General features: G+C 40.1%; 1 protein-coding gene across 3 annotated transcripts in view; it reads right to left on the bottom strand.

Annotated features, from left to right (window-relative positions):
- Window positions 1–27,603, bottom strand: part of lrp4 (low density lipoprotein receptor-related protein 4) — a 105,589-nt gene that overhangs the window by 36,910 nt on the left and 41,076 nt on the right. For all 3 annotated transcript variants that reach the window (XM_018683327.2, XM_018683328.2, XM_018683329.2), the window contains exons 2-3: window positions 21,603–21,749; window positions 1,236–1,352 (exon numbers count right to left, since the gene is read on the bottom strand). In XM_018683327.2, coding sequence (XP_018538843.1) covers window positions 1,236–1,352; window positions 21,603–21,749 — 264 coding nt within the window. The remainder of the gene's footprint in view (window positions 1–1,235; window positions 1,353–21,602; window positions 21,750–27,603) is intronic.

Raw genomic sequence — 27,603 nt, 5'->3', positions numbered from 1 at the left:
ACCCTGACTAATGGAGCGCCCCACACACACATACACACACACACACATACACACCTACGCTTGAGAATACCTTCCCATTGACATGATGTACTCGCTAGCTTCATAACCCCAATCCTGAACCTAAACTTAACCTAAATCTAATTCTAGCCTTAAAGGGATATTCTCCCATTAGATGCCAACTTTCAGTACTTCTCGCTGTGTTGAGCTGCAGCAAAAGTTGAGACAAGTTCTATTTTACTGCTGAACATCCCTCTGTTGTTTGCTGGGGCCCCCTATACTGGCACCAGCAACCTGGCACTATTAAAATGAACGAGAGAGCCAGGTTTTTCACAAAAGGTTAGAGTTGGTCTGAATGTAGCCTCATCACCTTGGAATAATGCACCAACACTCCCAGGCCAGAATGACATGAGGTGTCCCTGTTCTTCCTGATCTGCCAACGTTCCACGAATGCAGCAGTAACTCCTTAAACAGCCCTTTGAAGAAACGAGGAGTGGACTCTCCCTTTCCAAAAATGTCTGCACTGTCAAACTTAAAATGGTCCTTACAAAGACAGAAATACAGAAGCATATACAAACATACACACACACACACACACACACACACACACACACCCCTACCCACCAGGCAGCAATGCAGAGATACAAAAATACGACTGCAGAAATAGACCCACTCCTTACCTCACCCACTGCAGGCCACATTCTGCCTGGCAGGCAGCTGAGGGGTATTTTGGAATGAACACACGCACACACACACACACACACATACATACACACACACACACACACACACACACACACACACACACACACACACACACACAGACACCTTCACAAATGAAAATAGGAACAAAATAAACTGAGGACAAAGGTCAGAGAATGTCTTGTGTTGCGACCGTGGGAGTGCTGACCTCTCACAAGTATGTATGTGTGTGTGTGTGTGTGTGTGTGTGTGTGTGTGTGTGTGTGTGTGTGTGTGTGTGTGTGTGTGTGTGTGTGAGTGTAACAAGCCAGGTAACTCCTTTCAAAACAAACACCTCGTTGCACATGACTGCCTCAAACATCTGTCCACTTTAATAACTCATTCCCCCTGAGCCTGACAGAACAGGTCGAGTGTGTGTTTGTGTGACTGTGTGTATCAATGCAACTGCCACTGATTGTTTGTGTGTGTTTGTGTTTTTTTTTTTGTTGTTGTTGTTGTTGTTTTTGACAAGAGAGAGAGAGGGAAGTGCGACTTACGACAGTCCTGTTCGTCGGAGTCATCCTCACAGTCGTTGTCTCCATCACACACCCAGGAGCGACGGATACATTTGCCGTTGTCGCAGTGGAAGTCTAGCGGCGAACAGGTGGGGAGCACTGCAAACAAACAAGGGTAGACAACAAATGTGTCAGCAGGAACAAACAAACAAACAAAATATGAGGCTGAGAGGAGAAAAGAGGAGGCAGGAAACAGGTTTTTACTAGCAAGTGGCAATGTTCAGCATCCAGGATTTTATCAAAGGCGATGATAAGAATCTCTAGAAATTTTACATCCATCCATTCTTTATGTATATCACTTATTAAATTTAAATTCACATCATGAAATAATAACATAAAGTCAACAATATGCACATGATACCAAACAGAAATTGTGATATTAAACGCTCTGCAAAACTAGGTTTTAATTATATGGCTTATTTAGTCGGGTCTTTTAAAGTACACTATAGAATAGAGTCTAAAAGCCTGAAATGTGATTATTAGCTTGTTTTCCTTGTTATCTGTGACAGCAAATGGAATATCTTTGAGTTCTGAACTGCTGTTTGGACAAAACAAGCAATTTAAATATGTCAACTTGTGCTCTGGGAAGTTTTGACATGCATTTTTCACTATTCCTGTCAATCAAAAAATTCCACAGATCAGCAGATTATTCAATAGTCAAAACATTGTTTAGTTGCAGCCCTGAAAAAAAGTCAACTAAAACATACATAACCTCTATCAAATGTAATGTCAGTCCGACACAGTGATGAAGCTTTTACTGATTTCACAGTCATCACTCCTGTATGGCCCCTGGCTGCAGTAAAGGTCAGAGTCTGGTAAACACAGTTTAAATGCAGGAGGATTTATTCTCTGGCAGGTCTCAGCTCAGCAGGAACCAGAGCCTGATCTGGACCCACAGGTCCTCCTCTCTCCCACCTTCTTACTCTGAGACCCAGAGAGCAGCACTGAACTCAGCTCAGTTCAGCGCATTCCTCCTTAACTTCATATCCGCTCTAAGTGCAGCTACTCGCTATCTAAGCAGAGTCCGAATGACTGGCCCTTTGTCATCCGCAGACAGAGCTAATTTAATTACAGGCCAGAGAGGGATGGAGGGAGGAGGGAGGGAAACGAGAGGAGGAGAGAGGAGGAGAGGGAGCAGTAACTCCCTACAGTGGACTCTCACCCGCCTGTCAATACCAGATATGAAATATTGACCGAGCAACACAGACTTTATGAAAAATGTATGACGTCACGCAGTGAGTTAACCAGCGAGGCAGACAGGCAGACGAGTCAGGGCTCGGTGAGTGAATTAACTAAGCGTGTGTGTGTGGGGTGTGGCTCTGGTCTCCAAGGGAAGTAAAGCCCCACTGACCCACATACCCCTGCGTGGATATTACATTATTCAGAGAAACACAAAGACAGGGAGGTAGAGAGAGACATTAGCAAACAGAACTCTCTCGCTTGCCCAGTCTCTCCCTTTGTCAGCCCCTTATTCTCTTCACCATTTGATGAATCCTCTCTCTGCATGACCATAGTGGTGGTTGTGCTCAATTTGCATATATAATGCATTTCTGCAAACAATTATCCAAATCATACCATCAGTTTATTTCTTTCACTCCAGGAATCCTTTGGATTCAGTTCATTCCAGTATGGTGAGAAAATCAACTCACAGCTCAACTCAAGGTCAATCTCTATCACCTTTATATTTTTGTCATTGTTACATTTTAATACAGTTATGAGCGCAGACTGTGTTTAAAAAAAAACTTTCCCATGCGGTGCATTCAAAGATGCTCAAGACATTTGAGGTTTGAGAGTCCAAAAATTCCCTCTATTGTTCCCTCAAGGCTAACAATCACTTTCTTGGATGTTAGAGCAGATTTATGAGAATGACCCCTGCTCCCAAATCCCAAATCTCTTAACTGAAAAATAACATTGCTGGTCTTGATCAAGTCAACATCAGAATGATGAAAGGAAAGGAATTTAGTAATAGTTATGGTTTAGTAATAGTTTCAATATTTTTTTTAAACAAAAAATCTAACAAAAATCTGGTTTTAGCTTGTACAACTTATATCTGTTTTTTTTTTTTTTTTTTTTTTTTTCAGATTTAAGACCAGTGGCTAAACAAAACCACCAAATGTAAATATGTGGGCTGAGGGAAATTGCAGTTGGCATTTTTCATTATTATTATTATTATTATTTTGTTATATCATAGACCAGACAAGTAATTTATTAATCACAAAAACATTTAGCAGACTAATAAATAATGAAAATTATTGTCAGTTGCAGCCTCACAGTTTAGGATATTTTTAATTAAATTTGGACCAAAACCAAATTGTACCATTATTAAAGAGCCGCGTAAAACATGGGAAACCACAAGTATGTTTCTCAACTGACATGACTCACTTGAAGACAAAGCTAAGCCTACATGAAATACGGTTTGTGTTCAACATATGCCAGAACTGCTGCAATAAGCTGGAACTGAACAGTAAGTAAAATATGCATACATCCACTGGTCAGTAGAGTCCTGGCTCCTGCACAGCATTTACAAACTAAAGCAGTCTGATGCACTTTGGATGCATCTCTGACTGGGTGTCAGCAGATTCATGGTCTCAACCAACAGGAAGAGAAAAATGCTACCTCTCAACATTTCAATAAATAATTCAATTTATCTGAAAAGGAAAAGAGTGTGGCGATAACAAGCACACACTCACACATACAAACACACACATGCAGACATAAGCAAACCGTTGCTGCACGGGCGAAATAAAACACGCTCACCCACAGCGCAGAATTGTTTAGACACACAAACTGGGAGCTCCACAAAATGTATGCAAATAAACATACTTCTCAACCCCACCCCCCACCCCTCACTCACTCTCTCGCTCATACACAGACACACAAAAATGCACAGTAGGTGAGGCCCGCTCCTGATATCAGGTGGATCAGCAGGGAGCATGCTGGGAAGGTTGATGAGGTCTCTGGGTGCTTTGATCTCTCTGATCACACAGATTCTGCTCAGCTCAGCGCTGGTTTCTCACTATCACTGCATTCCTCTGAGGCTGACTCACAAATGCACACACACACACACACACACACACACACACACATTAATTAAGAAACTATTGAGCCTTCCTATCAATAACTTTGTCTGCTGTTTTGTCTGTTGCATTCCAGGAATCATGTTATAATGTAACTGACTTTTCAGTAACACCTACCCCATTCCTACATTACCCAGAATGTATTTCCACCTTAAAAGAAAAACAAAACAAAACAAAAGTGTGGTCTGTTTGCTGAATATGCTTAAGTTGACAACAATACTGATGATGTAAGATATTTTCAGAGTCAAGAAAAAGTAAGAACGCTGACAGAATCATGCCACAGCCAAAACCACATCAAAGATGGTGTTATATTTCACAAGCTACTGACCACAGACACACAACACATTACATTATGGTCTATTTCCTGCTCCTGTGGTGCTCCATTGTCACCACCTCTTGAGGTGATTACCACAAGAGTAGTAGTTGATATACATGCACCTCATTTTGACAACTTTGTGGAAATTTGCTTAAAACTTGTCTGACACAACCCCTCATTTACAACCCAGACAGACACTTCCAGGTGATACAATAATACAAATACACACAATGTTTGTCTCAGTCACGCTCCATCGCCTTTCCAAAATATTCGGAAAGGCGATGGATGTTCGCCATTTATCCTCCTGAGTGCTGTTGGGGTTGAACATGTGTTAAAACACACAAACAGACGCACACCCTGACCTTCACCGATGGGCTTTTCTCATCCGAGCTACAGAATTCCCACTTGCATTCCAGGGGTCATTCCCACACACACACACAGATATGCACACACACACCTGCCATTCCCATCATCATAGTAAGTCTCTCTCCTTCTCTATTTCTCATTCTCTGATACACCAGACAGTTACCGCGGGAGCTCACGAGTGTAGGAGATTGTTTGAGTGATCAATTAAATCGATCAACAGAAAATAATTTTGAACATACCACAACATTTGTTTTGGGGCCAGTGTTTATTTTAAAATTGAAAATTAAATTTTTAAAAAAAGGCAAAATTAGATAGAAATCAAAAGTTTAGCAAGCACATTTTTATTTTGTTTGGATGTGCATCTGTTTCTGTGAATTTAGCCTTCAACTCATTACAAAGAAGGTGAATGAGCTTTAGCTTTGTGACACACTCCACTTTGAAAATTGCATTAAATGACACTCAACAGGATCATCTCTTTACAGTGCAGACTTACCACAGATATTCCACTATGTTGGGGTCAAGGCAGACCTCACAGCAAGAAGGTGCCGGGTTTGAGCCTGGGGCTTTTCTGTGTGGAGTTTACATGTTCTCCCTGTGCCTGTATGGGTACTCTGGCTTCCTCCCACAGTCCAAAGTATGGACCTTTTATGGGATCATCACATCAATGTATTTTCTTTACCTTGTGTAGGGTGAATAGTGTGTCTCGCCAGTCATGTGCTTTATCCCATGTGTCTCATCAGTTATGAAAGGGAACTTATTTTTAGAGAAGGAAAGTACTTATGGTCACAATGACAGCCAATTCTAAGAAGTGAAGGGGAAGTGTCAGAGATCATAATTTCATTTACCGTCTTTGTATTTTCCTTTACTTACTGCTTATTTAAGTTCCTTTAATACTGTGATAGAAGGTGGGGCCAAAAGAATGAAAAAGAAACAGAGATCTGCTGATCACTGCTGTGACTAGATGTTTCCAGTAGAGATGGCAGTAATCCTTTGGTGAACCGACCTGTTCTGGACTGAAAGAGAAAACCTTTATTAAACTTCCCTGGATGAAATATTCTCTTTAAATGGGCAGACTCATCTGTCCTGCTGTGAGATTTGTAGTGGAAATTCAGTTTAATAAAAGTCCCAATCCAAACTTCTGAGTCCAAGGCTGATTTGATTACACGCAGCACAGGAAGCAGTACATCAACACAAACTTCAGCAACTTGTATCTTTGATACTTTCCCTTCATTTCTTAGAATTGGGTGTCATTGTGATCAGAAGTACTTTCCTTCCCTAAAAAAAAGTTCCCTTTCGTAACCGATGAGACACGCAGGATAAAGCACATAACTGGCGAGACACACTATTCACCCTACACAAGGTAAAAAAAATACACTGATGTGATGATCCCATAAAAGTTCATAAATTTTATGATTTGTGATTAAATGAATTCCCTCAGTTATACAGATGTTTGATAAGTGTGATACATAGTCTAACTATTCAATTTATGCTGTATAAGTCTGTTGGTTAATAAATTTCCACTACAGATTTCTGCCTTGACCTCAACATAATGGAATATTTGTGGCAAGAGATACAGGAACATTCTTTCTGATAAGAAAAACTCCTGTTGTAATTTTATTTACTGCAATTTTCAATGCTGTGGGCACCACAAAGCTAACGCTCATTCCATCATCACCCAGGACCTAAAGTGGGAACTAAACATCAGCTCCCTAATCAAGAAAGCCCAGCAGAGGATGTACTTCCTGCGGCAGCTGAAAAAGTTCAACCTGCCAAGGACAATGATGGTGCACTTCTACACCTCCATCATTGAGTCCATCCTCACCTCCTCCATCACCATCTGGTACACTACTGCTACTGCCAGGGACAGAGGCAGACTGCAGCGTTACATTAACGTTACATTAACGCATATCTGGACAATCACTGCCACCTTCTAACACTCTACACTTTATACTTTACACTTTACTTTTTAATTATGTATATTTACGTTCCTTGTAAATATAGTTCTTGCTTCTCGCTTTTCGCTCTTTTCTTTTACTATAACTGTCTTTTAGCACCAGTATACCGAGACAAATTCCTTGTATGTGCAAACTTACTTGACAATAAAGTCTGATTCTGATTCTGATTGTAACAAGATGAAGGCAAAATTCTCAGAAACAGATGCACATCACAACTAAATAGAAATGTGTTTGATAAACTTCTATCTATCTATGATTTTAATACCTATCTTAAAATAGATATTGATTCTGTTTTAAATGAAAATAATGAGCTCTATTGATTTTGCATGCTTCCTGACTTCATCAAGAAGAATGAATGTACATGTCTGACTTGCACATGCTGGTGTGTTTGTGTGTGTGTTCCACGTCTTTAGGGAGATGTATGTGTACGTCTTTAAGTGGCCTTGAGCAGCAGAGTTAATGGCCTCCCCTTTACTGTGGAGCAGCTGAATCAAGTAGCTCTAATGGGACCAATATATCTGCCTAAACACCGCTTATCACACTGGCTCAACGGATGGGAGGATGGACAGATGAGAGAGAGAGAGAGGCAGAGAGGGAGAGGACACTCTGTCTGACTGAAAAACAGATGTGGACTCCGGAGAGCGATAGAGGAGTCTGCAAGTCTGACAAGAATATTTCATCTGAGAAGCTTTAATAAAGGTTTTCTCTTTCAGTCCAAGACAGGTCAGTTCACCTCCAGATTGCTGTCGTCTCCACTGGAAATATTTATTCACGGTGGTGATCTGGAGATCTCTGTCCAGCCATTACACACAGACTAACACACACCTATATGACTGAGCTCCACCGCAGCAGCTGAGAGCAAATGGCGCCTTGATGGTACTGCTAGAGACGGAAAAACAAATCTCACAAATAAATAGGGAATGTGAAAAATGAACTGCAGCAGCCTACGTGCAAAAAATACTCTTACTGAAAGTAATCCTTCACATATTTCAACATGATGTGTTTTTCAAACTCCAAGTCAAATGCAAGTGTCTTTGATTTCAAATTCAAAGTTAAGTTTCTAATTGTTTCAAATGTCACATTGAGCTTTTCTTGCTGCCTTTCAGATCGTAACTGCATAACCAGGGGCATATATATATATAGAGTCTTAAAGTGTATGGGTGTTGAAATGTCATACCATTAAGAATATACAGAGATAAGATTGAAAATTGATGACATGGCCCTTTAACATTTTCCTCCGCTACTGCACAGACAGGTGTGGCAGGTATAACAGTAGAGGTGTATGAACATCATTCACCAAGGGATTTCGTCAGGTGATGCGGTCGATTCAGATGGATTCAACAAGTTTACTTGCCCACAACAAAATAACCTAAATCATTACAGTACAAATTCTTAATTTGACTTAATTAACAAATGTCTCAGTGTTTAAATAGACCTAAAGGCAGTGTGTGGCAAAGCTGAGCCAAAAGGCAGCACACTGCCCTCACTCTCACACACATGCTGCACCTAAATTACAATTTTTTTGCAGGCGGCAAAAATGCCATTTATAAATTATTAATTAGATTTTTAAAAACAGCAGGTAGCAATGACAACTAATTTTCTAATCTAATGTGTAGTACGGTATTCTCTGTCTATGACGGGTCCAGTTCAAGGAAAGCAGATACAAAGTATTTTGTACCTCTACTAGTGGTAGAGAGGGCATACAGCTCATTGAAACCATCTTAACACTGTAAAATGACTCTGGGAAGGATATTTTTATAGTTTGTAAGGCTTTAAAATGTATTATTTTCAGAATTTAAAAGTATCTTCCTTGTCTTGCCTGTCAAACTTAAATTAATCCCCTCTGTCGCTCTCATTCGTCTCAGTCTTTCCTTCCTTACTTGCTCTTCATTTTCCTCTCATAGCTGATCCCAACAGAGGCGGCTTATCTGATTCTAGGCAGCTCTGGTCAGTAGCCAGCGCATATTTCAGTCCGTCAGAGGAGAGTGGCGCTGCCAACAGAGTTTTTCTTGGCAGTGAGTCCGGCGGCGGCCTGTGTGATGGGCTTTCTCCGTCCTCCTCCACCTCTACAGTAAACAGACCTCCTGCCTCGCCTCAGCCACAACGCCGCTCTGCATTCATAAACCCGTCGAAAACTCACTGCAGGATTAGGTTTACTAGCTTTCTGAGGCTGACATCAATCTTTATCACCTCATTACAAAGTGTTTATCATAGCATAGTTTATCATAGCAATAAAAAACTCAAAGACTCTTACTTTTATTTATCTATTTATCTCTGTCTATTCTGGAAAAACCAGAGAGCCAAACACAAGATTTGGATTCTATACTTAAGCAGAACGGCAACACCACAATGTAAAAATACTCCATTACAAGTAAAAGCCCTGCAAATTTTTACTAAAAAAAAAAAAAAAAAAAATCAGCAGCAAAATATACCTGAGGATCAAAACCAAAAGTGCTTGTTATGCAGAGAGGATTTAGCTGTAGGTGGTTAAAGTGGAGCAGGTTTTTACCTACTTTACAGTTGGGTACTTTTATCTATCATCACCATATTTTATAATCTTATCATATAATTTGTGAGTAACATCTTGAACCTCCGACCATAGTTGTCTGATGGATGTAGTGCAGTAAAAAGTAAAAAACTTTCCCCTGAAATGTAGAGGGGTTAGAGATACATAAAAATGAAAACTTAAGTAAAATGCATCAAAACTGTACTTAAGTACAGCACTTGTACTGAATGAACTGCAGACATGCATAAGTGTGTGTAAGGTTTGCAATGACACCGTCATCATAAGACATTTTACTGTCCATCATGGAAGATTAATGCAGAGACATTTGCTTGTTGCCATGACAAATCTCTGTGCTTGACACCAGTGAGTAACACTCCAGTGCCATCATTGACAACCCACACATTATCTCCTTAAGCAGCTGAATGACAGGAAATACTCTAATGCGGTCTAATAATGACATTATAAGACTATTATGATTATCTGTCACCAGCTGAATGAATTTATAATTTCTCTAATGTTACCTTGCCTGTCCTTTAGACATCCACCTACAGCAGGTAATTCATCTCTTTGCATATTATACGTCAGCTACTTGACCGTTTACTGGACTAAGGACTACTAAGGATAATTAGTTTTGCAGGTATAAACCAGGATAAGAGGATAACAGCCTAAAAAAGGACACTTCAAAACTAGAATTATCGCCTCGCAGTTGTAAGCCTCTGCCAACCTGTCAAGTTGCAGTTTACATCCATCTCTGTCGAGACTCACATAATATGAGAAGTTAAAACTTTGAAGGACTTCTATAAAAGATACTGAGTGTTTTTTTTGTTTTGTTTTTTGGCAGAATGATCCCAGTGAATAATTTCTAGTGAGAGACATGCAGTCGTCATCATTCTGTCCCATTAGACATTTGAGTGAAATATTGTCGTCATTACCCATAGTGACCTTTGCACCTTAAGCACCAAATTCTAACCAGTTTATGTGAACTGAAATTCTCTGGGGGTGTGCCTGAGATATCGCATTCACGAAAACGGGATGATGGACGAACGTACAACAAAAACATTAAAAACATAATGTCTCCAGCCATAGCTGTGAGAAAAAGGTCATGCAATCGTTAAAATCAAAATCACTTTTGGAACATGAATGTGCTCAGTAAAGCACACACAGGCTGTCTACCCTTGACATTTCAATATCTTTTGTGTACAAAAGGACTTTATGGCCCAACTGAGTTGCTAAATTAAAGATCAGAATCACCAAAATCAGCAGTCATGGGTGATCAGAGACATTTATGTCAAATAATCTGATAATCTGTCCAGCAGTTGTACAGATATCTTGCTCTGGGTCAGAGACAATCCTTCAGCCACCTGCAGGACAAAAAGAAATTGACTCTGCCTGTCAGTGCGGCTTTGATTATAGATAATAGCAAGATCTCAGGCAGGTAATAAACATGCACACACACGTGAATTCTGGCACACAAAACGACTTCAACCAAAGCAAACACAGCTGTGGTTGTCTGTCTGATTATGTGATATTAGATGAATGCGTTTGTCTGCTTCATATGGCAGCAATGTCAACACGTGCCTTCTCATTGTGAGTAACACTAACCACAAGTCAGCAAATGTCCTAGAAGTTCATGACTTCATTACAAAGCTGAATAGCTGAAAAATAAGGGATACAGCCTGTATGTGTGAGCACGTTGGCTAAAATAACATCAACACAAAATCAAATCTAGGTAACTTACTTGTTAACCTGCCAATGTAAATTTGTTTTTCTATCGATAGTTCCACCTGGCAACAAGTAAACTGTCTCTATAAACTTTTTTTTTGCCCTTTTAAGAGGAGCTATCGTGTCTGTAGCTGCAACTAACAAGTTAGTAATCATTATTTCCAATTAGTACATGAATTATTCACCATATAAAATGTCAACCCAACAACAAGTGCACCACAAGTTTTCAGAGCCTGGGGTGATGTCGGCAAATTGTTTATTTTGTCTGGCTGTCAGAAAATCCAAAAGAATTATTGTAGCTGCATAATTATATATAGCAGATATATGAAATGAGAAAAAGCAAAAGTACTTGACACACTCATCTCCACAGCAGTCAGTGGGTGATTAATTCTTTGAGAGAAAATAAATCTGAAGTATTTTCACCTCTGGCTCATACTTTCTTCGCGTAAATCACACATCCACATTTGCTCCCTTCCCTTGTTATTTGGCACAAATCCAGAATGCCGCCAACCTGCAGTGAATGTATTCTTTTTAGCAGCCAAGTCGTTCACATTTGCAATCTTTCTTTGTCTCTGATTAAAGCTGTCTCAATGTTGCAACTGTGTCAGATTAAGAAGTAAGCCAGCAGGTTTAGGCTGCACTTCATAAATGTTCATTCTAAGACAATCTTAATTCTGTTTCAACTAGGCAAGCAACTGACTGAATTATTGACATTATTGATTAGTCAGTGAATTATTTTTTTGACTGATTAATTGTTTAGTCTGTAAATGTCAGAAAATTGTACCAAAAATAGAGAAATTAATTAAAATTTTCTAAAGCCAAAGTTGAAAAATTAGAACAGTTTGTTTTGTCAAACCAACAGTCATAGTAACAGCTTTGCTATCAAAGGCGACTAAGAAAGGCAGCAGATATTTGCACTTGAAAAATCTAAAACGTGTGCTTTTTTTTTGGCCTTTTTGTTAAAAAAATGTTGTCAGAATTGTTTCAGATTATTTTTTTTTCACCTGGTGCTTTTAGCTCTACATTGATCCATAACTGAAGAAGTTTATCGTGTGTCAAAAACCTATCAATTAGACTTATTGCCTCGTAGTAGAACACTGAACATACACTTGCACATATGAGTCAGGCGTTTTATCATGTTGTAACTGCTATTCCTCACTCACTGAAAAAACTGAAAAATGCATCTGTCAGAGAATATTATCCTTAAAGAAACTGTTCCTATAAGTCAATTTGATTCTTAAATAAAGATAAAAACAAATCAACAAAAAACAAAAACACACAGATAACACAAAATAAAAATAGTTAAAAAAAACTTTAATTCAACCTTACTGTTGATCCCTATAAAATAATAATTATATGTTTATAAATGTCCCATAGACCACTTAAAAAACTTGAATCCATCACCTTTAACACAACACAACATATAAACCCACCCAAACAAGCTTGTATTTACAAATAAGGTAACACCAGGCACCAGAACAAGCTCTTTTTTTCTCTTCTTATTTCTGTCTCTTTGTCTGCCCTCAATCAGTCTCTAATCATCTCCTCCTCTGTGTGAACAAGCGCACTCGCCTCGTTTACTGAGCAGGGAGTAAATATTTAGGAAGGAGGCGGAAGAGAGGACATGGGGTGGGGTGGGGGGGTTTAGGAGGCAAGCAGAGGTTGAAAAAGAAAGAGAAGGGGAGGATTATGCTAATGTGTCCAAACAACTACGGTCAAATCCTGAGAAGGAAAGTGAGACAGAAAATACGACAACCTAAGAAGAAAGAGACAGGAAGACAGACTAACTGAATGTAGGAAGAAATTCAACCACACAGTGCAAAATAAAAGAGGAAGTCTTGGGTTAAAAGACAAGTGAGTTGGATTTGCAGGTTTCCTGTGGTTAGAGAAAAGAGGGATGCAGGGATGGAGGGAGGTGCGGAGGGAGGAAAAGATGAGGGGATAGAGAGAGAAATTGACACATAGAGAAGGAGGGAATGGGGTCCTAATCTTCTCCGCTCCTGCTTTTGGATCAGCCGAGCTCCTGCGGTCACAGCTGCTCTCTGATTGGCTAAGACTGCAGAGAGTGGTGGATTAGGGGATGCAGGGGGGTATATCTTATTTTTTGGTGGTTTATGTGTGTGTGTGTGTGAGTTTATATCAATGCCCTTGTGAGAACCTGCGTGAGTTCTAGATATTTCGAGCAAGGACACTGTGGTCATTCCTCACTTGTTTTGTTCAGTTGACAAGTTAAGGGTCAAGATTAGACTTCAGAAGCCTTTCAGAGGCCTAGATTACTCTTAGAAGTCTCAAAGATCCATGCCTGGAGATTAGAGTCATCATTATTTCAAGTTACTTTGCTGATGGGCTCAAAAAGACGATCTGATCTGTCCAGATTCCTGTCAGAAAGACAGAATGTGTCTTAGAATCCTGAACGTCAGGACATGTCACACCTTCGAAGACCTGTTAATAGTTTTGAAATTTTGTCATTTTGACTTAATGAAAGTTTTAATTCACCTTAGTTTGGTGCAACAGTGGTTTCACTGAATGAAAGCACAGTCTACTGATGTGAAAAAAAGAAAATGAAGACAATTTAACAACTAAAACTTTTAACCTCGAGGTTAATATGGAATTATCAAAAGTTTAAAGCAGTTAGTTAGTTAGAAAGTTAGTACGTTACTGGAAATGAGATCCAACTATGCAAATAGGATGTAGACTGTACAATTAAAGCTGTTCTGTATTCACATGAACGTGGACATTCATGTCAGGAAAAAACAGGACTTTATTCAAAACACTTAAATACTGAGGGGTTAAATTCAAATGACTTAAAGCAGTTGTGTTCTCCAAATTGGACATATCCTACACACTGTTCAATCACTGTACTTGGTGTTCAGTGTAAATTGTGAGAACACTGTTGCTAGGCAACTGACAACAAAAACAGACGTTGCCTTCTTCCCTTTTGAGAAATGGTGATTGATTCAGTGTTTCTTGCACTTAAACATCATGTTAAGGAACAACAAATTAGTACACAACAAAAATATAGACATATATTCTTGCATTACAAAAATATAGACATATATTTCTGTAAAAAGAGTCTTCAACTGACTTCAACATTTTTGGAAGAAGTGACAATTTATGAGGTCTAAGAACATTTACAGTGGGTTATTCCAATGGATTCTTCTCATGAAAACTGTAAATATAATAGCACCTGGGAGAACTGTAAGTCCTGACCGATATCCTGAAATGCATCCAATGGAGGGTCCTCACAAGTCAGTGTAACAAATGCATTAGTGTGTGTGTATATACCTGTGAGTGAGTGTATTTGAGTATATAGTACACACCCATTTCCCAAACCTCACAGACTTGTGTGAGCCAACAGCAGAGGAAGCCAAACCTCATGCAGTGCTTTCAATCACGCACAACAGAGATTTTTCCTCCTCCATTTCATCTCATATCCACCCGCAATGTACATACATACACACACACATACGCACACACACACACTTCACATCTATCTCTCCTGCACCCCTGTCTCCTCACTCTCTTTCACAACCTCAGCTGCTTTCAACTCAGCAGGTCTCCGACATTGTGCCTATGCATCTGCTTGGGTGTGTGTGTGTGTGTGTGTGCTCACATCCTGCTTACTTCGATGTAAGTGAAATGCAGAGAAAGAAATCACTTGAGGGATGATCTAAAAGCGAGGGTGGAGGAGATTTGTGGAGAAGCATGGTGAAACAACAGAAGACGTATAAGGTTATCCTGTCTTATCTGCTGTGGTTACTGTTGTTATGAACAATCTATATCAGCACGTGTTAACAAATTTAATTGCCTTGAACTGGGAGAAGCGATCAGGAAAACCGAGAGACAGATAAGATATGACAGAAGATGGAAACATAAGTCAGACTCAATTAGACTGTTGGCCCTATCTACTTTCAAGGTATCTACAAAGTTCAGAGGGCCACATTCATAGCAAAATACTGTTCTGGTTGCAGAGTGGATAGACACATAAGAGACTTCTTTTTCCATTTAAGATCACTTAGCACATAGGGGGGAGAATGGGAGAGGAAAAGCTGTTTGTGTACAATTTACCTGACTGTTCAAACATGATGACACTGATTTATCACATGCTTAAAGCACAGCAAAGAAGCTAGTGTGATAAATGTTAGTGTAACTATAGGAATGAAAGCCAAATCTACAAAAATAACATCCAGGATATAAAAAGAGAGAAAGAAAACATTTCCTTTTCCTTTTAGACTTCTTATGACCTTTTAATGACACTTGGAACTGAATTCAATACAAACATGAACACAAAACCATGTAAAAGACTAATAAGGCACAATTAAAGTTACAAGACTATAAATCAGGACAATAAATGTTCAAGTATGACACAATGTTATAACTGCCAGAGGTGTCTTTTGGGATGAGTCTAGCTGTGTTGGTAAGGACACTGCAATTTGGGATTCAGGTCTTTCAGGCTTCAAAATGCTGACTGTTATTAAAATGTCACAGCATTTTCCTGTCAAAGCAAGTCTCACAACAGTCAGTTGTTTACTCAAGTCTGACTCAAGTCCGAACCTGAAGTCTACAGGTCTGGCAATTACACACACAATATTACAGTATAAGAACAACATCACCACTGAAACGTATTGTTGTCCAGTATTAAAGTGTCTGCAATACATTCATGTTGACACATGATGTACTGTAAAGCTTTACCTTCACTAAATGAGGAAATTTCAATTTAGAGCTAGTGATTTAAAATAACTATGGGTTTGGTCAGACAAAACAAGATGTGTGGACCTTGCACTCCAAGAATTATAAAGTTTATAAAGGGCAATTTTTAACTTTCTGATGTTTTTTGACAAAAAATAAATAAATAAATAAATAAATCAGGAAATTACCAATAGAAGGAGAAAAAGCATCAGGCCCTGTGTCAAATAGGATCATGACGAGTTACATTTTAGTTGTAAAATGTTGCTTTATCACAGAAATTCAGTATCAACATTAATGTGTTGTTTTCACAAAGTTACTACAGTTTCACAAAGCCTCAACACCCACACTCATTCATGCCATTAAAGTGCGCAATATGAAGCAAGCATCAGTCTTTTCGTCAGTTCTCTCTGTCCTTCTCCCTCTTCATTCGCTTTCCACCTCACCTTGAAGCTGTCTGCACAGCCTTCAATTCAATGAGCACTCGCTGCCATTTCCATAGGAACCAGAATCGCAAAGGCAGCATCTAACCTCCCCTCCCTTCTCCTTATGAGGGTTTATGGATGTGGAGCTGACTGCCAAGAACATAAACATATATTCCTCTAATGTAGCCATGCTTCATGTCAGAGTGTCTTAACAGCTCATTCGTTTGGCCTAAGATCAAACATGGTGCAGTGTGTTCAGACCATGTGCAATCCGGAGCTGTGTACACCCCCTGAGTTCAGGCAGCTGTATCAATGAAAAAAGGGGTGTTATTAATTTGATGAAACGTCTGTGAGTTATGCCTTCATTAAATTTCATCAGGGCTAATTAGTGTCTTGTCCTTGAGATGTGTGACCCTGTAATGTGCTTTTCCTTTTCCTCTGCTAGTGAGGCATGAAAACAGAAACGCTTTCGTGATCACCATACTGTTATATACATGTATACCCGTGTCATCGTCAGTCAGACACTTCAAATATGTAATTAAGCAGAGTGTGGGTGCCAGAATTTTTTGTGAATTTTTTTGTTCCAAACACTATTTTTTGTGCTTTTTTTCTGCAATGTGGCTCACAAACTCATCTGTGTATCCAGTGATACACCTTTGACCTAAATTAATTCTGAGTTGAGGCCACATGAGGTAAATTACAGATTACAAAAGTGAGAGCAAAATGAAGTACGAGATCGACAGACAGATTTGGGGTAGAATCTCCAGTGATGTGGGTATTTGTACCATTTCGTCAGTGTTGAAGAGGAACTGAGCCTGAAGGCAAACTCTTGATTTACCAGTTGATTGTCCAACCCCTTTAATGAATTATGGATAGAGGAACAGAATGAGACTGTATACACCTACAGCCAAAACGGTGTCTGGGTTTTCTGTAAGGCTGCATTCAGACCAACTTTAGAACTGCAGTGCAGTGTTTTGGCATCTGACAAGCCTTCAAACTCACAGATCTGTAGCTCGAGTTGGACTTCCTGGATCATATTTCATGTCTCAATGGTACCTGAAGCAACACGCGACCACCAACATAGTCACTTGGCTTTTAACATTGTAAGAATGGAAGGGGCCAATTAGAAACATTGTTCCTTCATTCTGAAAGGAGCCAGATAAAGTGGTGCCTTATCTGATCGGTGTCCTGGATGCCTCCCTGTGGACATATTCTCTCTATTCATGTTTAAATTGGAGGAGACTATAAGGTAGACCCAGAACACACCGGAAGGACCATATATTATATCAGGGCTGGGAATGCCTCAGAATCTCCCAAGAACAGTGGGGGGATTTGGTTGGGGAGAAACATATCTGGGTTTCTTTGATAGTTTATGTCACCACAACCCACATCTGGAGAGGGCGAAGAACACTGTGTTGATAGAAGGAGTTTGAGTTTAGGTGGAGCTCTCTCCTCTTTACCCATTCAGCCATGCTTATTCCAAAGAATCCTCAACCAATGCACATTTGAAATCAACCTGTTCTTAAACTGTGTAACCATCAAAGTGATAAAATGATGTAAAAAATAATGCAGACTTAATGTTACACAACACTAGGTTCAAGAGTTGACTAACTGATTTTTATACTTAAAAGAAATGAATGGAGGCCAGTGATAAGTCCATATATCTAAACCTTTTGATTTATAGTTTAGAAGCTAAGCCTTGCAAACACACTGGTATGGACATCTTAACTTAGAAGGGCAGATTTATGATCGCTAGGCAAAGACCCCCTATCCACCCAGTGTGGTCCACTATAAACATACAGATGTTACATGTGAGGTGAAGAGGAGAACTCACGGCTGTAAAGTTAATTTCCTCACCTTCACCCGCCAGCGGGTCCTTTCGAGTAAGATAGAGTTCCTACACCGACATTCACAACCCACCCACACACACACATACACATCCACTAACGCCTGCACAGGGAATCCATGCATGCTCTTCCCCACTCCCTCATCAACTCTTCTCCACTCCCTCTTTGGTCTCTACACAGCTATGAAACTTTATCTGGGGGAACACAAGCAAACACACTCACTTACGCACGCACACACACACAAACACACTGACAAAACAGCCACATCTGCACTACACATTTCCACATGATTCCCACATCGTAATTAGATCAGAAGTTTACAAGGATAGCTTCATAGACACAGTCGGACACTTTGCCTCTGCTCTCATTCTCCTGCTGAGCTCCAATACTCACAGACACACACATTCCTCCAGGGTGATTCAGGATTGATTCAATTGTGCTTTCTCTAGAAATTGCTAAATTGGTAGAAATGATAAATGCGTTAAAGTTCAAACAAAGTCTGCATGCCACAAACTACACTGCTACAATTCTGCTGAAAAGAGGCATTCTTCTGCGTTTATGTGTGTGTGTTCATTGTGTTTCTATATTCTCACATACACACACACACACATCTGCTGTTCCTGCTGAATTGTAGAAACTGCTCTCTCTCCACCGTGCGTTGAAGCTGTGCCTCCATAAATTCAATTCTTCGCTGCGTTTAGAAAACCTTGTTAAAAACCATAAAATTTCACTCCTTGGTTTTACGATCTGACTCGCTTAATTCAATCAGTGTAATAGAAGCTGGACCTCAACTCTCCTCACAAACACACATGTAAATACACGTCTCTGACTATGCGATCAGTATTAAAGGGATTTATGCCTACACACAGAGAATTCTATTTAATGTCTACAAGCAAACACAGACTACTAACAGAGTTCTTTACCTGAGGAAATCAATCCTTCAGTTAGCTGGAAACTACTAAAATCTAATACCTGGAGGACACTTTTCAATTCATAAGAACTAATGACTACAAATATATTTTTGGTATTTGATGAACAGAGTATTAGCACCTCTCTGACAAATGTATTTTGGCCCGATCCTCATAGCTGTAGAGAATAGGTGATTGAATTTTGACTATATTAGTAGTTCCCAACATTTTTTTGACTTGTGTCCCATTTAAAAAACAACGTCTATTTGAAACTCTTTAGCAGGTTGCTAAAACATAGTGTGTTGAGTGGACTTAAGTTCTGAGTAATGTTTCTTTCATAAACTGCTTGATTTGAAAAATTTTCAGAGGCCTGAGGAGGTAAACATATCCATAATTTCACAAAAACTGCCCATTACGACATCCTAGAGCACAAGGAGACATCTTCAAATTGCTTGTTTTGTCCAAACTAGTCCAAACTTTTTAATTCATGCTGATATAAAACAGAGAAAAGCATCAAACTGTCATATTTGAGAAGGTGGAACGAGAATATTTGGCATTTCTTCTTGATAAATGTCCTCACTATTAAGTAAGTACCAGAAAAGATGGCAATTTATTACTTCACTACCAGTTTGTTCATTCTCCAATGCGACAACCAGTTTAGATTAAAAAATTCCAGCACAGGAAGTATCCAGAGAGACATAATCAGTTTCTTTAGTTGTTCCAAACTAACAAACCTGAACCCGAAAAAGCCTCGATTTGAGATGCATTGCTCAAAGATTTGTCTATTGTACAACTAACTAAAGGAATGACAGGATGTGAGATGGAATTTTCTAATAGAAAATGTTTGAATGAGCAGAAGCAGTAGCTGCACAAAACATTTGTGTGGGAATAAATACTGAAGGGTTATAGGTGTGGTATTCAAAAGCTGTTCACTACAGCAACATGAATCTCTGTACTATGAGCTCCGCGATTACAAGATTGACTGGAGTGAGTCCAAGAGGACAAGTACCCGACTGGAGCGAAGGATCGATCAGACAGTACTAATGGATTACGAAGGTCCAGCTAGATGCTCTGATATCTGTCAGCTGCTTCCATGTGTCTCCTTAAAAAAAAAAAAAGTGACGTCCCACAGATCAATATGTGGCGATCAGACTCACTGAACATTCAACTGACCAGAGATCAATAACACTTAGCATCCTCTCTCCCAGCCCCTAACTAGCTTAATGTGACAGAGGAAGACTGATGTAAAAAGAATATCAACACACACACATACACACACACAACCACACATCTCTCAGAGAGGCTTACAAAGTGTCAAACAAAAGGGCAGGATCTGCTCATCTGCTCTGTGAGCAAGCAGAAAAAAGAAAAAAAGAAGACCCTCACATTGACATTTCACATCAATACACAGAAGTGTAAAAGAGGGGCGGTGAAGATCTCCTCCACTTGACAAACTGACATGCTCTGCAGGAAAATACTCCTGTCTGACTCTGCTGCCAAGATTTCCCTCCAGCCAAACGCTGTCTGATGCCAAAAGTCACTCAAGCATTTTTCTGCACGGGGCATACACCACGCAGAGCGCCTCGCTCTGTTTCTGCATCAGAAATACTACCCCGCCTGGACCAGTGACCCATTCACTGTTTCACTGGGTGATGATGGGATCCATATGGGCCCAATTATATTTTTTTTCTTACTATTCTGGACTATTTATGCAGGAAAACTCTGCCTGAGCTCAGTTGTACCTTTCTAGCAAAAGTCAGAAGTCATGCAGTTACACAAATTTGCACCAGAGAGCTGCCAAGTACAAACAAAGTCTTTGTTGAGTAGTGGGAGTTTAATGCCTTGTTCAAGAGGACCATGAGAATATTCTGATGAGAGCTGCTGATTTACATGTGTCAAGCTGGTAGAACCCAAAGCTTCAAGTCAGAGTTTTTAAATTTCAGAAAATCTTTAAAACTGAAATTGTATTAGTATTAAAATGTTAAATACAATGCCAATAACAAACATCTAAGGCTGGGAGTAAAACCTTAATGCTGTTTTTGTACTGGCCTGAATGTGTCTGAAGTGGTTGATAAAACAAAAACAGTAATTGTTACTATATAATAATATATGATTATATCATGATGATGAAATGTCAGGGCAACAAACTGGGCAAGGTTTGACATCAGATTTGACATCAGAGACAAATGTTTGTCCTTATGAAATGCAGAACTGTTAGTCCACCTTTATCTGTCACCAACTGGGAAATTATCTTAAGCTGATCAAGAAATCACATCAAATCTAATAAAGAGGCTTGCATGAGTACTTTGGCCTCAGTGCCAACTTGATGCCTACAGCTGCAGTTGGTCAGTAGAGTGAATCAAAAATGAAGCTTTTTAGTTTCTGAGACATTCAATGGGGATTTTAATAATAAAATCTATACCAAGTGTCTTTATTTGATTTTAACATGTTTTGTTCATGGTAGATCAATAATAAGGGAGAGAAAAGGAAAGGCAGAGGGGGAGGATGGTAGAAAACATAGTAAGAGGATTGTGTACTCACTGCATCCGTCCTCATCGCTGTGGTCCCCGCAGTCATTGTCTCCATCACACTGCCACTGGGCCGGGATGCAGGTACACTCCCCGAACGCACTGACCGCACACGTGAAGTGATTCCTCCCACACGAACACTCAGCGCTGGCCTGAACACCTGCACATGGAAAGGAAGAGAGGGCCAGACATGTTCAGGTTAATTTACATATTTTTACTGGAATTCAAACAGGCAAATACTGATTCCTGCACTTTAATAATTTCATTTTCCCATCATGCACTCATCACTGACTGAAGGTGAAAGTATTAAATGTGCAGGCTGAAAAAAAAAAAAAACCCCAACCTGCCTCTGAACCCTGACTCAGACAACACAACATTCGGCAGAAGAACTGCACAAGAGTCAGACAGGGAGGACATTTACTGCAACACACATGACAGGACTGTGGTTTTGTCTTTTTGCATAAAGCCAGCTGACGCTGATTTTTGCCCATGTGACTTCTTTGTTTTTCTATTATGATACATTCACCCTGCTCAACTATTCCCTACTTACTCAACTGTGTGACAAAGGTTTCAGAAAACCACAGCCCATCTGTTTAGTGTACTTAAATGTGATTTTCTATTTGATTTATGCTGCAGCTGTAAACTCCATCTGGCTGGGACTCTATGCAAAAATTAAAACTAACCTGGTTTCAGTTCTATGAATTGCTCCCAAATTCTAAATTTTTTCTCAACTGATTTAAAAGGTGGTGCTGCTCATGTTGAATAGTTGTTCCCCAGCTGGAGAAACATCAGGAGCATTTCAGGGCTTTGGTACAGGTTAGGAACTTCATCTGGTAAATATGTAAACATGCTCAAATGGAATCAACTCAACCACAAAGCTGCTGTAAATGGACTAAGTAACTCTTCAGTAAGAACACCACAGGGCACTGAAGGCATCGCTTCAACAGAGGCATGATTCTGATGTCCTTCAAATATTGGCTTTGTTCCAACATCTTTTTGGGCAAGTCTAAGTCAAACCTCAAATCATGTCGAAGCAGGTCCCAAATCCAATTTAAAGTCCACTACAAGTCAGGTCTCCCTGTATCGAATACCATGGGGCATTTGAATCTTTTCTTCCAAACTCTGTGATAGTGTTTTTACATTGGTGAGACCGTGTCATTTCAACATGCAGGCCTAACTAAAATACTGAAGCTTTGTGGCTGTGCAGGGCCTGCCTGGTGTTGTTCTTTTTAAATTATAATTGTGGGATTTTACAAGGTCAAAACTAGAAAATGTCTTAAATCTGACCTCAGTCCAAGTGTCGAGTCTTCAGTTCTACAGCAGAGCAGTGACAAACTAACACTCTCTGCCAAATGTTTAATGCCTAATTAGCCAATACTAAAACATTGCAGTGGTAACAAAATGACAGCTCAGCCTGCATATTAGGCTGCTTTACTCAGCTCATGTTCATGTGCTGCTTTTTCTTTCTTTTAAGGGACTCAATATATTACCAGCATTTTTCTGAGCTGCCTTCTGCCATGCAGCTTCTCTGTCACTGCTCCAATGTGCTGTGTACTGTAAACTACAGCCTAATATGCTCCATACAGCCACACACTATGTCACCATGTAGAAATGAGACTTCATAAACCATCTGGCCTGTGGCCATACTGCACTGTATGTGTGTGAGTTTAATATGGATTCCTCCAGAATGTCCCATTTAAAGAGAACAATTCACATGCTTGATCTTAGTATGAATGGCTTTTATTAAATGAATATCTTCTGTCAGAACATAAATATGTGTGTTGTATGAGTAACAGAGACAGAGAGTGTTATGATCATGAGTATAAAGCTGTGTAGCCTCAGGTAGTTTTAGCTTCTCACAGTGAGGAGCCTTTATAAATCTGTATGTTTACATGTGTGAGCATGTACTGTGGAGTTTCTAGCTGAGATCTTCTGTGATAAGTAGGACAATGTCTTTTAAAAGCAACACCAAGTGATTTATTTAGTGAAATTTCCCCCTGAAGGCCCTTTTGTCATCCTCAAAAAACAGTTGATATGACACTGTTATTAGACTGCACTGACACCCATCTGAATAATGATTCATGAAGTCATTAATGAGGTTTGTGAGCTAAGAAGTGATAATTTTGTCAATTTTCTGTCTGTCAGGAAACAATTCAAGTGTCATTCCAAATACAGATGTGTGATTTAAGTAAAATAACATCCAATATTTGTATTCATCTCCAAGATTTAACATTAACAGATATTTTTCAGCTTAGACTCACGGGTAACACAAGTACTTCTATTAACAGCAGAAGCTTAAGCCAAAGATCCCATTATGAATCATGAAACATCTTCAGTCTCTCTATACCGCAACTCAACCTTGTTTTAATTAAGAGGAAATAACATCACATCAACAAGAAATATATACTCATTCTTTTCTGTAGCCCAACACATCAGGTACTGGCCCACACATGGCCTGTTTGGCTTAGACTGTGTGCATATGTACACACACAATCCCAAAATACATAGTCAAACACACACAAACACATGCAGGATCCATACGTTCACTCTGCTTGGATTTTCCACCACAGCAGAGAAAAACATGGAGTCACCACACCTTCAGACGCATCACAGCACATCACGTTTCGGAGAGGAAATAAATAAAGGTTTCCCATTTTGCTCTCACTTTGAAGCCTATTAATGACCATCTGGGTGTGTGTGTGTGTGTCTATTTTGCTGAAACTGGCCTGCCGCAACAAACCCTGAGTTTCTTGGAACGCGTGTGTGTATGTGTGCATGGATGTGTGTGTGTGTGTATGTGTGTATGTGTGTGTGTGGTTCCTGGCCTCCTCACAAAGGCATCAGTCAACCCAGGAGGGCCTGGCAGAGAGAGCTCAGTAACCTTCAGATCCCTCCCACAGCACTAAATTAATGGCCTCTTTCTTTTCATTTCCCTCTCTCCCTCTCTTTCTCCTCATTCTTCTCTTTCCACCATCCCCTCTTCACACTTCCCCTTCAGCTGCCGGGCCCTTCTATTCTCCTCTTCCCCACTTTTTTCCCCTTCCCTCCCCTCGTTTCCAGAACTCTTCATTAACAGGAGGGAAACAGGGATGGCGTCATCCAAGTCTTCCTGTCTTTAAAGTTGTCTTTCTAATTTTCTTGCACAGTGTGTAGTTCCTGCGGTCCTTAGACCCCGGGGGCGTGCCATTTACACTCGGAGAGACAGACAGGACAATTACACACAGACAGGTCCAGACTAAGGCCTGAAAATCCCCAACTAAGACTAATTCCTGATAGTACAACATCGATAGCTTATACTGCAGTGTTGTGAGCAGTGCTGGATTTGTAACTTTAAGCATATTATGTGTGTTTTATTTATCTGTGTGTGTGTGTGTGTGTATGTGGGTTTGCACTGAGCTAAATTCAAGTCTGTTAGCTGGAGCAGAAGTCATGTCAACATGAAGCCACGTCACAGATCGTACATTTGACAAACATACTGGAGCTATTTGCTCCAACCAGAGGCAAAGAAACACATGTATATGTATATACCAGAACTGGGAAGATATTTAGGTGATATGACAATATACTGTTAACAACAGGTAGATATTTTGAGTTATTGTTTCTGGTATTGTTAATCCTTTTAATATTTATGGTGATTCCCAGCTAGAGGTGGGACTAACAGGATAACTAAACTAGAGCTAGTTTTTTGTGTGACATGCTGCCAACACCATGTCACACAAAGTTATTTGTATCACCACTGGCAGGTACACACAGAATTGACACAAGTTAATCAGCCGCAAAGTAACAGTGAATCAGGCTACGAATACACTGAAAAATACAGAAAACTTCCAAAGTTGTCAAATCAGAGAAAATAAAATTGTCAAATATGCATTATGTGAATTGGTGTAAATACTTTCCCACATGGGTGGGCACAGACTTGCTAACTCTTTCAGTCTGCTCTGAGAGAGAAAATACTGTCTTTTTTCTGAGCTAACACTGAGTGCCAAAAACGATGCAAACATTAGCTCATACTCTTGTAACCCTGCCACGAAAAATAATCACAACTTCAAAACCCGGATCAAGGAAGCCAAAAGATGCTGATGTTCACTGATGAAGCTGATAATGACAAGTGAAAGATCAACACACAGATTATTAGTTTAAGAAACAAGTATGGATGTGTGTCAGAACCGGCAGATGCATCAATATCTCTTTTGTACTAAGAGCATGACCTACTGAAGAAGTAAAGAGTCATCGCCACTCACTAGATTGTTATGTAAGGCCACAGACAAACACACATGCACACATACACACCATGCAGCAACAGGCAGTCATGGCAGCCCAGCACTCTCAAGAGCGCCAGCATGACAAGCCTCTGATCCATCACACAGATAGCACATCACATGCTGGATTGTTTTGTAGAGACAGTGGATCTCTTTGAGCTGTAAGTGCAAGTTTAGAAACAATACATGATTCAACCTATTAAAGGAAGTTTAAGTAGGGCAGGTAGGGTAGAAATCACCTGAGCTGTTAAAGGAAATCCTGCTCAACATCACTTAACTGCTTGCAAAGCTGAGTTGGGAAAAAAAAAAAAAAACACTGAACACAAGCTTTACAGGGACAAAGAGTAGTCACGGAAGAGTAAACTTTTCTAAACTTTTCTGATGTTACCAGGTTTCTTCTAAATGACTTTCACAACAAAAGCATTCCGGCAAAGAGAATTTGGAAATTGTGTTTGTACTGTTAAGATGCCACAGGAACAGCCAGTGGCAGAGGATTAGCACGGGTTAATGTTAATTGAGGATTGATGTTGGTCTTAATCTACATGTTTTCATACATACAAAACAACATTTTTATCAGTAGATCAGTTTGATATATATATAAAAGTTGGAGGTGCTTACTGTAATAGACATAATTAAGGTAAACAATTCCTTTTCTGCCTGTGAAATTTGTTCCAAGACATTAAATGTTGATAGAGTTTTCCTATCAAGGGTTGCTTTCCTTTTCCATGCACCTGTTCAGTAGGTGCCAGAGCACCAGCTAGGAATAAAACCTGTTCAAGGACAGCAAATCATCTCATTTGCTATTGAACAGCAGTACTTCCTAGTTTGTTTGTAGATTTGATAGGCTGAAACTTGATCTTTTAATTTTTGTACATAAATCAACAAATGCTACCACATCAAACCCCAAAAACAAGCCGCATGATGAAGAGAGTTCTAACCACTTGAGAAAGGAAGTTAAGCTCCCATTTCTATCCAATAGCAGGTGATGTAGGCCAACGTGTTGAACCTGCTCTTCGGGCCAACAAAGACAGACAACTAAACCCTTCACCTGCTGCTGCTAGAGGCTGGTACATGAGCTGTGAGTCAGTCAGGAACCTCCAGCAGAGAAAAAGAAAACAAAGACCACCAAAGATCCTCCACTTCTGGTTACTACAGCCGGAAACTGTCTAAACAGGCCTGGTGTGGAACAAGACAGGTGGTCCCCCCACCCCAAAGGTAAACACAGATGATCCCGCAAACCCACCCTGACACCACCACGCCTAAACCTGTCCCACCTACAGCAGAAGCCAGCCGCCAAAAGCCTGCGTTCACCAACCAAACCGAGCCGGAAGCGGTCGTGTCGTAGGAGTCTCAGATCTAACCAGGTGGTATTCAAACTCTTATTCCACCATTTCACTATTTGCTGTTGTTAAATAGTTAAATGACGAGTGTGAAGAGTTGAGGAGAGAGCAGTGGGGCCAAAACATACAATGGTAACCCAGCCTGGAGAGCGGGTGGCCACACGCTTTGAACGATGTCAAAAGGCTGCCAGTTAATTAGGCGTGGACCTCCCTGGAGACTACCTGGAGGGTCGGAGCTGCGTCTTTCTTTCAATGCATGAGTGTACTGCTATAAAAAGTGATAAGCGGGAAATTGGGATGGGGGGGAATGAACCATCTCACAATGCGAAGGGTAAGACAGGAGCATGGAGGGAGTGAGTCAAACCTTTTGTCCGCCCTCTGCCTTCCTGCCACCCTTCCGCTGCTGGTGTCGAGC

Source organism: Lates calcarifer, linkage group LG2, assembly GCF_001640805.2.
Source record: "Lates calcarifer isolate ASB-BC8 linkage group LG2, TLL_Latcal_v3, whole genome shotgun sequence".
Lineage (NCBI taxonomy): Eukaryota > Metazoa > Chordata > Actinopteri > Centropomidae > Lates > Lates calcarifer.
This window is presented reverse-complemented; position numbering and strand designations above follow the sequence as displayed.